The following is a 13,314-nucleotide window of genomic DNA, read 5'->3' as shown; positions in this document are numbered from 1 at the left end:
ATTTTACTTATTAAGTATCACAAAGATTTTTGGTTAAATTCCAGCAGCTGTAACATAAAATAAGGACCAGAGGACAAAACAGAACAAAATAAATAGAGAACTAGAGCATACATTCTAAAAGCAACTTCAAAAATCCTCACATTAAAGAACACTGTAATCCGTGTCTCTTAGTATTACTGCAGTACTAAGGGAAAGCAAAAGACAAAAATGTGCAGTTTCGAACTTGATGATGTTAATAACTGTATATAGCTGCTGCCATTCACAGTCCAATATGCAGTATATTCTGAATTGCCATGCTTATACTTGCGTAATTCATGCTTACTATATGAAAATAAAACGTAGTGTTGGAACTGAGTGGGGGCTTCATGACAGATCTGCTAGGGCATTTGTCAGAGACAGAATGGAATATAGGATGTGGACTATGCAAAAGCATGCAAGAGAGTTAAGTATTCAGGGAATTTGTTGGTATCTTTGCAAACCTCTCATGGACAGCCAGTTGGGTACCCACCCACTGTAGCATCAAGTACAGACCTGGTACCAACTATAGGATTGGACAAATTCTATTTGCAAGCATCATTTAAATAATAAATTTCAAATTGGAGTTCATTCCAAACACAATATTGAGAAATTAAAGTTTTCCCTCTCTTAGTTATCTCACAAAATGATGTAATCAATTTCAGAAAGAAACAAATAAAGAAATAAACACCAAAGTTTTGAACAGTGGTACTGAGAAGTTGAATAGGAAATGTTTTTTCATCTAACGATGTTTGCAACTTGGAAAATTTTCACATCTGGACAAACCTGAGTAACTTTTAAGGTTTGACAAAGAACAGGAACAAGAACAAGAACATAGTAGTGGTTCTTAAGTATATATATATATATATATATATTTTTGGCCATTAGAGACTAAGATTACAGACCATACCATATTAATTCTCCATATCACAAATAAGAATTCTTGTAAACCCTTTAAAAAAAATCAGAAATTCCTGGACCTTAAAAATCTCTTTTTGAGAAGGTTACCTAAACTGTTGTATTCTGGTAAATTATTCCTTCATTGAAAAAAGAAATAATTCTCAGCTATTTGTCTGAATGGCAAATTAGATATTACTTATAACATGGAAAATATTTGGTTATTGTTTTCATTATCCTATAAAATCAGTAGGAAACACTTCTCCCTGCTTCTTCCTCTCACCCAAAAAAAAGTCATCTAACTGTGATTCCTAGAGATGGCATAACCTGTTTCTCATATATAAAAAAATATGTCCTGTGTCCTTTCTCTGCTGCTTACTGTGGCATCCACTGCTAGCTTCTGCTGTGCCAGATCCCTCTGTGAGCCACTTCAACCCATCAAATGGTAGAAGATTACCCCAACAAATGGAAAAATAAACAGTGAACAGTTTTCTGATGTTGCAGTGATTTAAATCCGGTCACTAAAGAACCCAGCATGTTCCAGGCATGTGACAGAAGGAGGTTGATCATGTGGCTAGAAGCAGGAAAAGGCAGGAAGAAGTGGAGGCAAGGTAAGAGGGGAGATAGAAACTAAGGGATCCAAGCCTTTCTGGTGACAAGAAGCTATTATGCTGACTCAACTGCTTGTGGAACAGCAGCCTAAGTCTACTTGTCAGATTATACATTTTATTGTGCGTCACTTTGTAGATGTATGTCCTGGTTTCAGCTGAGATAGAGATAATTTTCTTTGTGGCAGATGGTATGGTGCCATGTTTTGAATTTTTGATGAAAACGGTGTTGATAACACTCTGATGTTTTAGCTGTTGTAGAGCCATGCTTGCACAGAGCCCAGGACGTTTCAGCTCCTCATGCTGCCCTGCCAGCAAGGAGGCTGGGGGTGCACCAGGAGATGGGAGTGGACACAGCCAGGACAGCTGGCCCAGGATGGCCAGAGGGATGTCCCATACCACACAGTGTCATGCTGAACAATCAACTGGGTGTGGGTGGGGGCAATATTCAGGGACTTGCTGGGCATCAGTCAGCAGGTGGCGAGCAATTGCATTGTGCATCATATTTTGTATGTATGTATGTATGTATGCATTATTATTATTATTATCATCATCCCTTCCTTTTCTGTCTTATTAAACTGCTTTCATCTCAGCTCATGAGTTCTACCTTTTATCTCTTCTCTCCTGCATCACACTTCAGGGGAGTGAGCGAACAGCTCTGTGGTGGTTAGATGCCCGCTGAGTTAAACCACAACAGTGTAACTTTCAGATTATTTTTAGTAGTTAACTGCAGATTATGCTGTTAAGGTAGTTCATATTGTGCAATCTGAATTGTTCATTTCTGTAAGCTCCGCTATTCATTACTTTTCCCAGTACAAGGAGCCCGTAACACAAAATACTGTTACAAATAATTCACCACTAGAGTAAAAGGGGGTTGCTTCACAGAAACTAATTTATCACAAGGTGTTATTACTGCAACTGGTATTAGTTAATTCTGCCATTATTTTGAAGTGTTGTTTTGGAACTCTGACCCGAACTTTGGTGACATGCTGTCAAGAACAACCCTGTCTATAGATGCATTGATCAGGGACGTTAAAGGTATTTCAATGGAAACAATACTGCTTCCAGACGAAAAAACAGTAAAGATTCTTTTTTCCCAGCTCAAGAACAGACTGACTGAGACTAATGTTCTTTTTGTTAGCACAAAGGAAGGCTCTTGCAGATTTAGCAGAATGAACGGCACAGATTTCCTTTCAATTGAAAGGAGCTCTTTACCAGTAATTCCGTTGTATTGTGAGCAATTCATGAAGCTTTCCTTGAATTTCAGAGCATCTGCTCAATCACTTGAAAACAGTTAAAGAGTCAGCTAATAATAAAGGCTTTGCTTGAATAATATATATGACTCAGGCTTAACATTCGTACTACATGGTACACACCGTAGGGAAACAAAAGCTCTTTAATCTTCTCACCCTTCTACTGTGGTAAAGATATCCTTTGTATTATATTACCAATTCTTAAAAAGAGATATGAACCCTAAATTTTACTTTCTATTTACTAGTTGGAAAGACTTTCATTAATTTCAGTGGGAGTTTGATCATGCATACAATGTTTTCAGAGGTGTCGACACACAGTAGCTATTTGTGCCAGTTGATTAGACAGAGGCTCTTTTTACTGTTGGTGATATTTTAATACAAAACTCTATGAATTCTTTGTCTCCTAGCCTCTAATTCAGTATATCTTTTTATTTAAGAAGTGGAGATTCACCTTTAGCGTGAAATTAAATTAATTGAATTGAATAATGCTGAAGCTCCTACTTGAATGAGGATAAATAAGCTAGAAAATGATCCTTCCAGTAAGGGTACATGCACCACCTGTGATCACTGTGCTTTATGTCCCTCACCTGTTGTGCTCCTTACCACTTCTGTGGTGACCTCTGTATTTGATTCTGTTATGCTACCCTATGTGCCTTCCCTTTATCACCACCTGTGTCCCAGAGAAACTTGCATAATGCATACATATATATATGATAGGTCCCTCAAAGCTAGTTAGATTTCACTGCAGATGAATTGGAAAGATCTTTGAAGGAAATCAAAGAGAACACATCTCAAAAAGAAGGCAGCATTTGTATCAGACTTCTAATTTGGCAATTAAGAATAAAAGCACTAGATCACACATAAAATAAAAGAAAAAGAGAACATAAAAAGGTGAATAGGAAAGACTCACGTAGAAAGTAAAAAGGAAATGTGTTGCTGCAAATACAGCTACGAGCTTGATATACTTCATTCTTGACCTACGCTTGGAACTGCAGAACTCAAGAGATTGGTTCATTGTAAATATTAATATCAAGAACAGAAAGTCTGTGGAGGAAAGTGTGTTTTATTCCTCCTTCCATGTCTGCTTTTTTTCTGTTCATTTTGGCCTCTCCACAGTGTCCACATGGGAATGGGTGATTCTTGGGGCTGTAAGTGCTTGTTTCTCCACACGTGTGCTTCTCTTTTCTCACATCTGATCCTTCTCACACCTATCTGTCAGTCTTCAAATAGAATGCTGAGATTGTTAAGCAATCCTTCCTTTTCCCTACAAAATTCTAAATGGCATGCAATTTAAACAGAGCCACATAAAACAAAAATCCTTTCACTAAACTGAGGGTTTGTTTTTGTAATCTGTAATATAATCTATCACATACTTTTAGGTGTTATTTTAAGGAAACGTATGTTTCTATTACAAAATGCATACTGGAAAGACACCAGTTATCCTATGAACTTCTGGTATGGTACATAATACACAGTTATGTGTGACTTATTATCATTCTGATGTACCAACAGTGGAAGAAATAAAGAGTACGAATTTACATCAAAAAAGCATAGTATATTCTGTCCATAGCATGTAACCATAATTTTCCCATTGTGTTCAATTCCTCCCTGTCTTATCTAAATATTCCTAGAATTTCTTCATGTAGCTACCACTCAGGTATCCTAGTGTTGGTATCCTTCTGCCCTCAGCTATGATTATACCACTCAGAGATTTGTTGTATGGGCTTAGTCCCATAACTAGAAAAATGAGTACCCTGCTCCAATACTGCATAACTAGGTAGCAGCATGATTGCAATCTGCAGTTTAGAATTTCTTAGAATATTTTCTAATATATGTAATTACATAGCCAAACAAGCTAATTATATCTGTAGATGATCCTAAGAAGTTAATGGTTTCTAGGTAAACATGTACAGGCATTCAGCTTCAGTGACATATACTTCTACAGTGACATGCTATAATGATCGAGTGATTATAGTAACATTTTACAGTGCCTTACAATGAAAGGAATATATGATTATCGTGTATATATATGAATAAGCAAAGCATTTTTATCTGTTATTTTTGTACATTCAACTGCAATGAATTCCTTTATTAGGTATCTATGCAAACCTTTAAGCCAAAGCACAAATATTTGTGACTGAATACACCAATACACTTAAAACTGTGAGGTAATTCTGTGTTTTCTCAGTGTAGGATCTTGAGAATCTCACTATTAGTTGAGAAAAAGGATCATCACATCCAGCAGCTTCCATACACAGAAAATATGTCAACTATTTCCTCTGATATCCAAGAGCTAAGACAGGTTTTGTTTGAAAAAGCAACAAAATAGTCAATGTTGGGAACATGTAATGTCAACAAACAAGATATATAGCATGTAAAGAAATCAGAGCTGAATTTTGTAAACACTTCAGAGAGGTACCTAAACTAATTTAGAATATCTTGCTTTCCATGAAACTATAATTTATGATTTTAAAAGTATTACCAGGTTTAAGACCTGTATTTGACACTGCCTCCTAAGGCTCAAAGCTATATAATTCAGAAGACACAGGGGGACAAATGAAGCAAAACCAGGACTAGAATAGAAGCTCCAGGCCCCAGGTAAGGGAACTCATCTGTTGCTTGACAAAGTCTGAGAAAGATGATTCTATCCAGAGAAATTCTGCCAGAGTGTGATAATAATGCAGAAGAAAATTAGGTGAAATATGCTTGGGTAAACAAATGCAGTGAGAAGTTTCGTATCTCCTTGAAGAGATGGAACATGAGCTGTCATCTGCCATTTTGTCATCCTCATCAGTAAGTATTTGCCATAGTCATCCTGTTCTGACAAAAAAAGACAGCAAGATCCTTAAGGCCATGATGTTAGGGACTGCAGGAAGACACAATGCTGCACTGAAAACTGAACTTACATACCTTCCTCTGAACCAGAGTTTTCATGTGATCTGAGTTGCTTAAGCCCAGGTCCTCAAAATAGTTACCGACAAAATACTTTTAAGCACCTGGTTGCTGAACCCCAAGACTCCTTGCTTGCAGCTGCAACTGAAGCTACTGAGAAATTACTCTAAACATATACACAACACCACAAAAAGTATGCTGCAATCTCAAATCTTAAATTATCACCCTCCAGTTTAAATGCTCTTGTTCCTCATTTACAATGGGAAAAATTGCTACGACCTCACTATTCAACATAATGAAGACACTCACATCAAGGTATGAGTTACCAAGAAAGGTCGAAAGAACAGAATGCCTTTAGAACAGAATTATGTGCAATAAATACAATATATGACAATTAGGATACAAGACAGATAAACGCCCAAGTAAATATTGGTGTAATATTATCATGTGTATTAGTTATCTAGGACCTCTGGGACTGTGAAAAGTAGGAATAATAAAGTGCATGATCAGATAAGCAAAGACTTAATACATACAAAAAGATTGAATTAAGGGTACTAGTGCACTTTTCATTTTGCCATTTGCAAACCTTTTGAATATTGAACTCTGCAATCAAAACGTATTTTCAACACTGCACTTTTGTGGTGTATGTGTCTTAGAAACAAATTTATCAGAGACCACTTACCTCAGTTACTTACTGCATAACACAGCTGGAAATATTTATGGCTATTGGCCCCACTATGACTTTTACATCTCAAAAAAAAATAATAACAGACTGACTTTTCTAGCAGAGGTTGTATGACAGTAGTAAGTTAATCTGAAGTACTGTAAATATGCAAGAAATTTCTGTACAGGAAGCTTGATATATAATATGCAGTACATGTAGTAATGCTTGTTTGGTAGAACAGAAAGATAAGGAGAGATGAGGAGATCAGTGCTGAGACAGAGAATGAAAATACCCAGAGCTCAGCCCTTTGAACTGCAGCGTGGTGTTTCATAAAAGAGCATCTGTTTCCCAGTAGGGATCATTGGCTGTGTTCCTCTTGGGAAAAGAGCATCAGCTTACTGCTTTAGCTTTATCAGTTCTGTAGTTTATTTGATAATGTCTGGTCAAGATACCAGGTCAGGATAGCAGTTCCCATATTATTATTTATTAACTGCAGGTTGGTGAGAACAGTCTGTATGTTATTCTTCTTTAATCTCTGATGGCTCCAAAATAAGAATACAAACTGGTGAAAACTTATAGGAGATTTAAAAACCTGTACTGTGTTTGGCTGGGATGGAGTTAACTTTCCCTGCATCAGGCCGTACAGTGGTATGCTCTACACTTGTAGCTAGAACAGCCTTGGTATCACACCAATTTTTTGTCTGCTGCTGAGCAGTGCTGGCACAGCACCAAGGCTCCCTCCAAACCCCTCAGAGCCAGCAGGCTGGGGGTGGGCAAGAGGTGGGGAGGGGACACAGCCAGGGCAGCTGATGTAAATCAGCCAAAGGGATATCCCATACCATGTGGTGTCACACTCAGCAATAAAAGGTGGGGAAGGGGAAGGAGATGGGTGGCTCTTGTTACAAAGATGTCTGTCCTCTCAAAAAGCTGCTAGTTATAATGAGGGCCTGCTTCCTGGGATGTGGCTGAGCATTGCTTGTTGATGGGAAGTAGAGAGCTTTTTTTTCCCCTCTCTCTGTGCTTCTGCATGGCCTGTGCTTGTTTCTTCCCTCTTCCCTTTCCCTTTAATTAAATTATCCTTATCTGAACCTGTTGGCTTTTTTTTTTTTCTCTTTTCCCTTTCCAGCATACTTTTCTTCTGCGGAAGGGGAGTGAGAGAGCAATTGAGGTGGAGTTTAGCTGCCCAACAAACCACTTATCCAACAGTTAAGAGGACTAAAAAACAGAAAATATTATAGACAAATGGAAAATACTACCTTCAAAAATAAGCTTCAAGATATAGCAAGAAATTAGATGCAGCGAATAATACCAGACATGAATTTATCAAAGTTAACGTATTTTGGAAATATTCACTGTTTCTAAGGGTAGTCCTCTTCATGGACAAGAGAAACAATTTATTTTGTTTAGTATCATTTGTCAGATGGTGAAAAACTGGTGGAAAAACTGAACAGACAAAAAAGTAAAAGCTATATGCTAGCAATATGACAATATATTTTATAGTGGTGAAATTATTGTCTCTTTCATTTCTAGAGGTAAACTTATGCACTTTGCCTACACTGCAGTACCGTTCTCCAGATGTAAAGAAATTAAAGAAATGGTTTATTCTGCTCCTTGGGAAATAATTTGTTTTGGTACACGTAGAATCACAGAACAAAATTGTCTGTAAGGCCATCTGGTCTTACTCTCTGCTGAAACCAGGGCCAACTTCTGTCATGTTGCAAGTCCTCAAATGGGTCTTGTCCCTCTGAGTTATGAGTATCTCCAAGAATGGAGATTTCACAGCCTCTTTGGGTGCCTATTTCAATGTTTGACCACCACCACGGTGCAAAAATAATTAACATGTAACTGGAACTTCCTTTGTTGCATGATGCCTTTGCAAGACTTACAGGCATTGTAAGTATCCAGGTACTTCATATATGAAAACAGCATTTTACTAGCTACATTCCACAATTCAGTGTATTAAAATCCTTGTGATAATACAATTTTTGCCTATTCACATTTTTCTCTAAGGATGTCACAGAAATTTTGAGCCAAGTTACTGTTGTTATCTCTACGTTAAAAATTAAAGGATAAAGGATAATTAAAGGATAAAAATTATTCTCTTTAGCAATGGCTGAATAGCTACCATGACTTTCTGTATGGTGAGATGAGGAACCAATGCGTATTGCATATAACAAAAGTACTGCCAGAGAGGAAATGAGTTGGCTCGTACTGTGATGCTGAATTCATCTTATCCAACTTTAGACATGTAATAGAAGTTTGGTTTAGGTTAATCATGTAGGTACCATCCAGACATAAAGGGGAGACAGACTCATCTGGGTTACTTGGGTCACTCTAGGCTACATAATTTCTGCAGTTACATAAAGTACTTTGACAACTGTAGCCAATGCTAGGAAATGTAGTACATTCTGTCTTAAAAAATGATGAATCATTTTAGCAGCTGGTAGATGATAGCTCTGTTAATTCTGCCTCTTTAAATTTTGTAGATCTCTTTTTGACTTGAGAAAATCACTAAGAAGTTCAATTCTGCAGTTATAAACCTCTAATTTTCATAATAAAAAGTACCACTGGCATTAGCTGTACCCTATAGCTAGATATAGAAAATGCTTTACAGAATCTTTCAGCATGACAGGAAATGTGTAAGGTTTATTACAAAACAATAACTTTGTCTGAGATATTATCTGGGAAAAAAGTAGTTACTGTTATCATATATATAGTTCCAATCAGTGTATCCCATCAGCAAATAATGAGGTTACTGTGTAACCTTTTCAGTAAATTACCTGCATTTCTACATTTTAGCCAACGGATGGCTAATGAAACGTGAAATTATTAGAGAGGCACATTTTCACTGAATGAAGGATATCTCCTTTGTGTATAAACATACCCTATTGGGCAGGTTCCAGTTCTGAATCTAGTATATATTTTTATAAAGGTGGATGGCCTTTTAATCATAAAATGCTCATAATATTTATCCATATTTTTCTATAAAATGGCATTGCTGGACATAGTAATGGATTGGTTTAGTGCTAACACCCTGTCATACTGCTCATCCAAACACTTGCCATTAAATATTTTACCCAAGAAATACCTCAACATGGTAATTATGCAGTAATCAGCTTCTGTTAATTTAGCTGTTTCTTTACTATTTTTTTTTTCATACCAATACAGATATCAGTGTGATCAGAATTGCTCTGCTTATTTTAGAGAGTTCTTCAAGTTATACTATCTACTCCTTTAGTTCATCAGCAGCTTCTTACAGGTGGGCTAACCATTAGAAAAGGTAAAACATGCACCATTGAGAATCAGGATTTCTTTGACAGAACTGTGGCAGGTTCAGCCAGAAAGGACAGTGTGGCTAAAGCAGCTGACACACTGACATCACGTTTCTGGAAACACACAGCACCAGAATCAGCTCTGTCAGACATCACCTTACACAATTCCTAGGAAGCCCACATGAGAGATGACATTTTAGAGTCATCCAAAATACTTGAGAGACTTGTTCATTAGTATGAAATGTGGGGTGAACTTCTTTGCCACTGTAGCCCTCAGGGTACTCTCACGCTTTCTTTGTCTGAGTAGGATGGGTGAATGCTCTGTCTGTAGATACCTCTGAGACTTTGGAGCACTTGAGTTCATGTAAAGTAAATGGCAAGCACAGTGGCTTGATTAGACAAGCCTTAAAATGGTTTATTCAGGATACACAAGTAATTTTGGAGGTGTATAACTTGCTTTCTTCTGTCAAGATATTTCTGGAGAACAAACTTCATTTTGTCTAGTTCAATTGATGAGCCTTAACTCTGTCCAGCCTTTGACCAGTCAAGCCTTAACAGTACACATAAGGCACAGAGACACCACTGTTCTCAAAGGGCTGTTAAAAATGTATTTTACTTAGGGACACATTAGTAGTTTTCTCAAAGTTAACTCTTGGGAACAAAACTCTTTCTGTGGTAAAACAAAAACAGAAGAATACAACAAACTTATGTTGCAAAGGAAACAGAAAAAAGAACTTTAGTTTGAGAGGTAGTTATTTTAAATTGTTAGGCAGCCTGTGTTACAGGTCAAGTTTCTTGTTATCTTCTGTTTTAACTAAGGTCCTGCAGGTGTCCTCTGAGTACTGAGCATGACTGTAACTGTAGTCTGGCTAGAAAAATTCTCCTATGAATTAAAACATGTACATAGGGTATCCTGGCTATAATTCTGACAAAGCTCATAAGAAAGTAAACACATCTAAGTGTTGAAACCTGACCCAAAACAAAATTTCATGATATTACATGAACTAAAATTTTTCTAAAGATTTCATTCTGCAGTTGTTATTTTAATGACTAAGATAGCTTGGCTCCACTGATTTATTGGCAGTAATTTTTTTTGTTTGTTTTGTTTTTGTTTGGGACCACTCTTACAAAAAAACAAACTCAGACTTCAAAACTACAGAGACATTAGTGACACATGCCTGACACGACACATGCCTGACATGACACACTCCTGTAAGAATTATGGTAATGAAATGGAAATACAGCTTTCTTCAGTAACTAAAAAGGTTCAGTGGTATAGTTCCTTTTACAGTTTGGTGCTTTGTCTTTCATGAACACCCAAGCATTCTCCCAAAGACTGTTCTTTTGTTTAAATCAGCATCTCTATATTTGTGCAATTCAATACCTTTCCGATGAAACTGCAGTGATCCTAGCAGACATATGGACTTAAGCATTTCTGTTGTGTACATTTCTAAGCAACACTGCAACTGGATGTATAGTCTACAGATTTCAGGATGAATTTCACCATCTTCTGGGCTGCAACAAAAAAGAAAAAAATTAGTTAGGAGTGGGACTGGAAGGACCTGACAGTCATCAAACCTGCTTCCTACCGTTGCAAGCAACTGCATAATAATCTACTTCATAAACTACTAAATATATTATGAAAAAGCTGTTTATACTAAACTCTATTTAAAAATGATTTTTGAGCAACCTGATCTACTGGAAGGCATCCCTGCAAATGGCAGGTGAGTTGGAACTAGAGGATCTTTAAGGTCCCTTTCCAAATTAAATCATTCTGTGATTCTATGAATTCTTTAGCTCTATAAAGCTCTGGGCTTAAAACAGCTGAACTTGGCTTGTCTTTGCTAAGATTACACGGTCCTTTTATTCCCCTGTGCACTTTTGGAAAAGGCATAAATAAGTGACTGAGCTCTCTCCATCTCTTTAGAAGCTTTGAAGAGACATTTTCTGGTAGATTGAAGGATTCATTTGCCATCCTGTTTCAGCTACCTTTGGTCCTCATGCAGCTGCATAAAGAGATTGCAGGGCCACTTTCACAGTCACAGTTCAGGTTACAAATGCTGGATGAGGCATAATCCACCCTTCTTTGGAAACACTCAGATTGGAAACTAATCAGTTGTAGTCTTTAGGTTCTGTAGTTTCTGCCCAAATTTCCTTTTTTTTCCCCCAGTGTTTAAAATATTAGTCATGTGATACAACACTGTGAGGAGAATGGAAGTTTAGAGATCTTTTTCACAAAAGCTATCTTTGCAGGGTGTCTCAGTAATAACAATTTTGAAAACAAAAATTGAAATCAAGAGTAATCCCACACATCCAATTAGTTGCTTCAGACACTAAGAAAATAATTTACTCAGATTCAGCCACTTCTGTGGGCTGAGGATGCTGCATGGGCATAAAGATACAATTTTTTAAAACTCATCTGTTTCTGTGAGTACAAAAGAATTGATCTACCCAGTCATAGCCTGAGAATTAGGTTCTCAGTGCCTTTTCAAAAGGTGCTTTCAGTAGGGAAGTAATTGGTAAGACGAAAGAGTCAGGATTTGGGCCTTTTCATCTTCAGACCTTCTTGCTATTGGTTTGCTGTATAGTGCTGTTAAAAGGTAAAACAACCCCTCAGACTGGATTTTACGACAATTCAGAAACCTGATTTTCTAGTAAACCTGTAGCATTTCTGAATACTACTACCAAGAAATGAAAAACATTTTCTCAGCATGTTTTCAAATTTCTAGCCCATGAATAATATAAATGAAGCTTTCACAATACAACAATTGCTAGTATTCTTTACAGTGATTGAATTTCCTGTGGTTAAACTGATATTTCAAAAGACCCTTCTGAATATGAAATAAAATTAGACTTGCAGATTTCCTCATGGGAACCAAAGCAACTTACCCGATAAATTATTTGCAGCAATGCTAGACTGGACTGCTATGCTCAAATGATTTCTTAATACCAATCTAGGCCAAAGACTATAAGACACAGAGCAGACAATACATTTTTAAACTAGTCAAATAGGTTCTTTCTGACCAAAATTAAGAGGTCATTATTTGTACCTCAATCCAGTCAAAATGTGAAGTCCAGCTCTTTTGTCAGAAACGCTTAGATACTGTGTTTTAAGGAAAACCCTATCAGTTTGTGCAGATACAATTTTACTGTAGTCCAGTTCAAATGAATACTGCATACTAAAACATGTTAATTCTTGTATTTGAGATTCACAATCATTTCTGACAAAGGAGACCATATGTTGCCTAGAAAGGATGTACCTTCTGCCACGTATTTTAGTGACACCAAGGAAGAAAATGCTCAGACATATTCTGAGGTAAGAAAATAGATGAGGCCATTATAAGATAGGCCTTGTTTTATTTCTGTGCATGTGGCTCTGTGGGCAGAAGAAGGGAGCAACCTCAAAGGAATATTTGACGCATGGATTTGCCATTATCTAGCTCCAATGAAGGAGAAACTGTGTGGTTTTCTAAGGTTCTCAATGGTTCCTGTCCCTCCAAGTGACATCAGAAATCAAATGGAACTATGAAGGTTTCACAGAACTTACTAGAACCTTCCTAAAAGGAAAGAACAACCTTAGCGCTTCCACAGCATATCAAGGAAGACTACTGATGTTTGCACACACCAATGAAAACAGTTGAGAATCACAGTAGTGATAAGCTGCTCTAAGAATGCTTAAGCAAGCAAAAAATGCAGCCAAAGTAGAAAAAAAA

General features: G+C 37.1%; 1 protein-coding gene across 1 annotated transcript in view; it reads right to left on the bottom strand.

Moving 5' to 3' along the window:
* Window positions 1-13,314, bottom strand: part of RGS7BP (regulator of G protein signaling 7 binding protein) — a 45,060-nt gene that overhangs the window by 6,835 nt on the left and 24,911 nt on the right. Inside the window, exon 3 of the mRNA XM_080573260.1 lies at window positions 10,986-11,116. Coding sequence (XP_080429386.1) covers window positions 10,986-11,116 — 131 coding nt within the window. The remainder of the gene's footprint in view (window positions 1-10,985; window positions 11,117-13,314) is intronic.

Source organism: Anser brachyrhynchus, assembly GCF_964034855.1.
Source record: "Anser brachyrhynchus genome assembly, chromosome: Z".
Lineage (NCBI taxonomy): Eukaryota > Metazoa > Chordata > Aves > Anseriformes > Anatidae > Anser > Anser brachyrhynchus.
The sequence above is the reverse complement of the archived record's forward strand: the minus strand, read 5'-3'. Positions and strand labels throughout refer to the sequence as shown.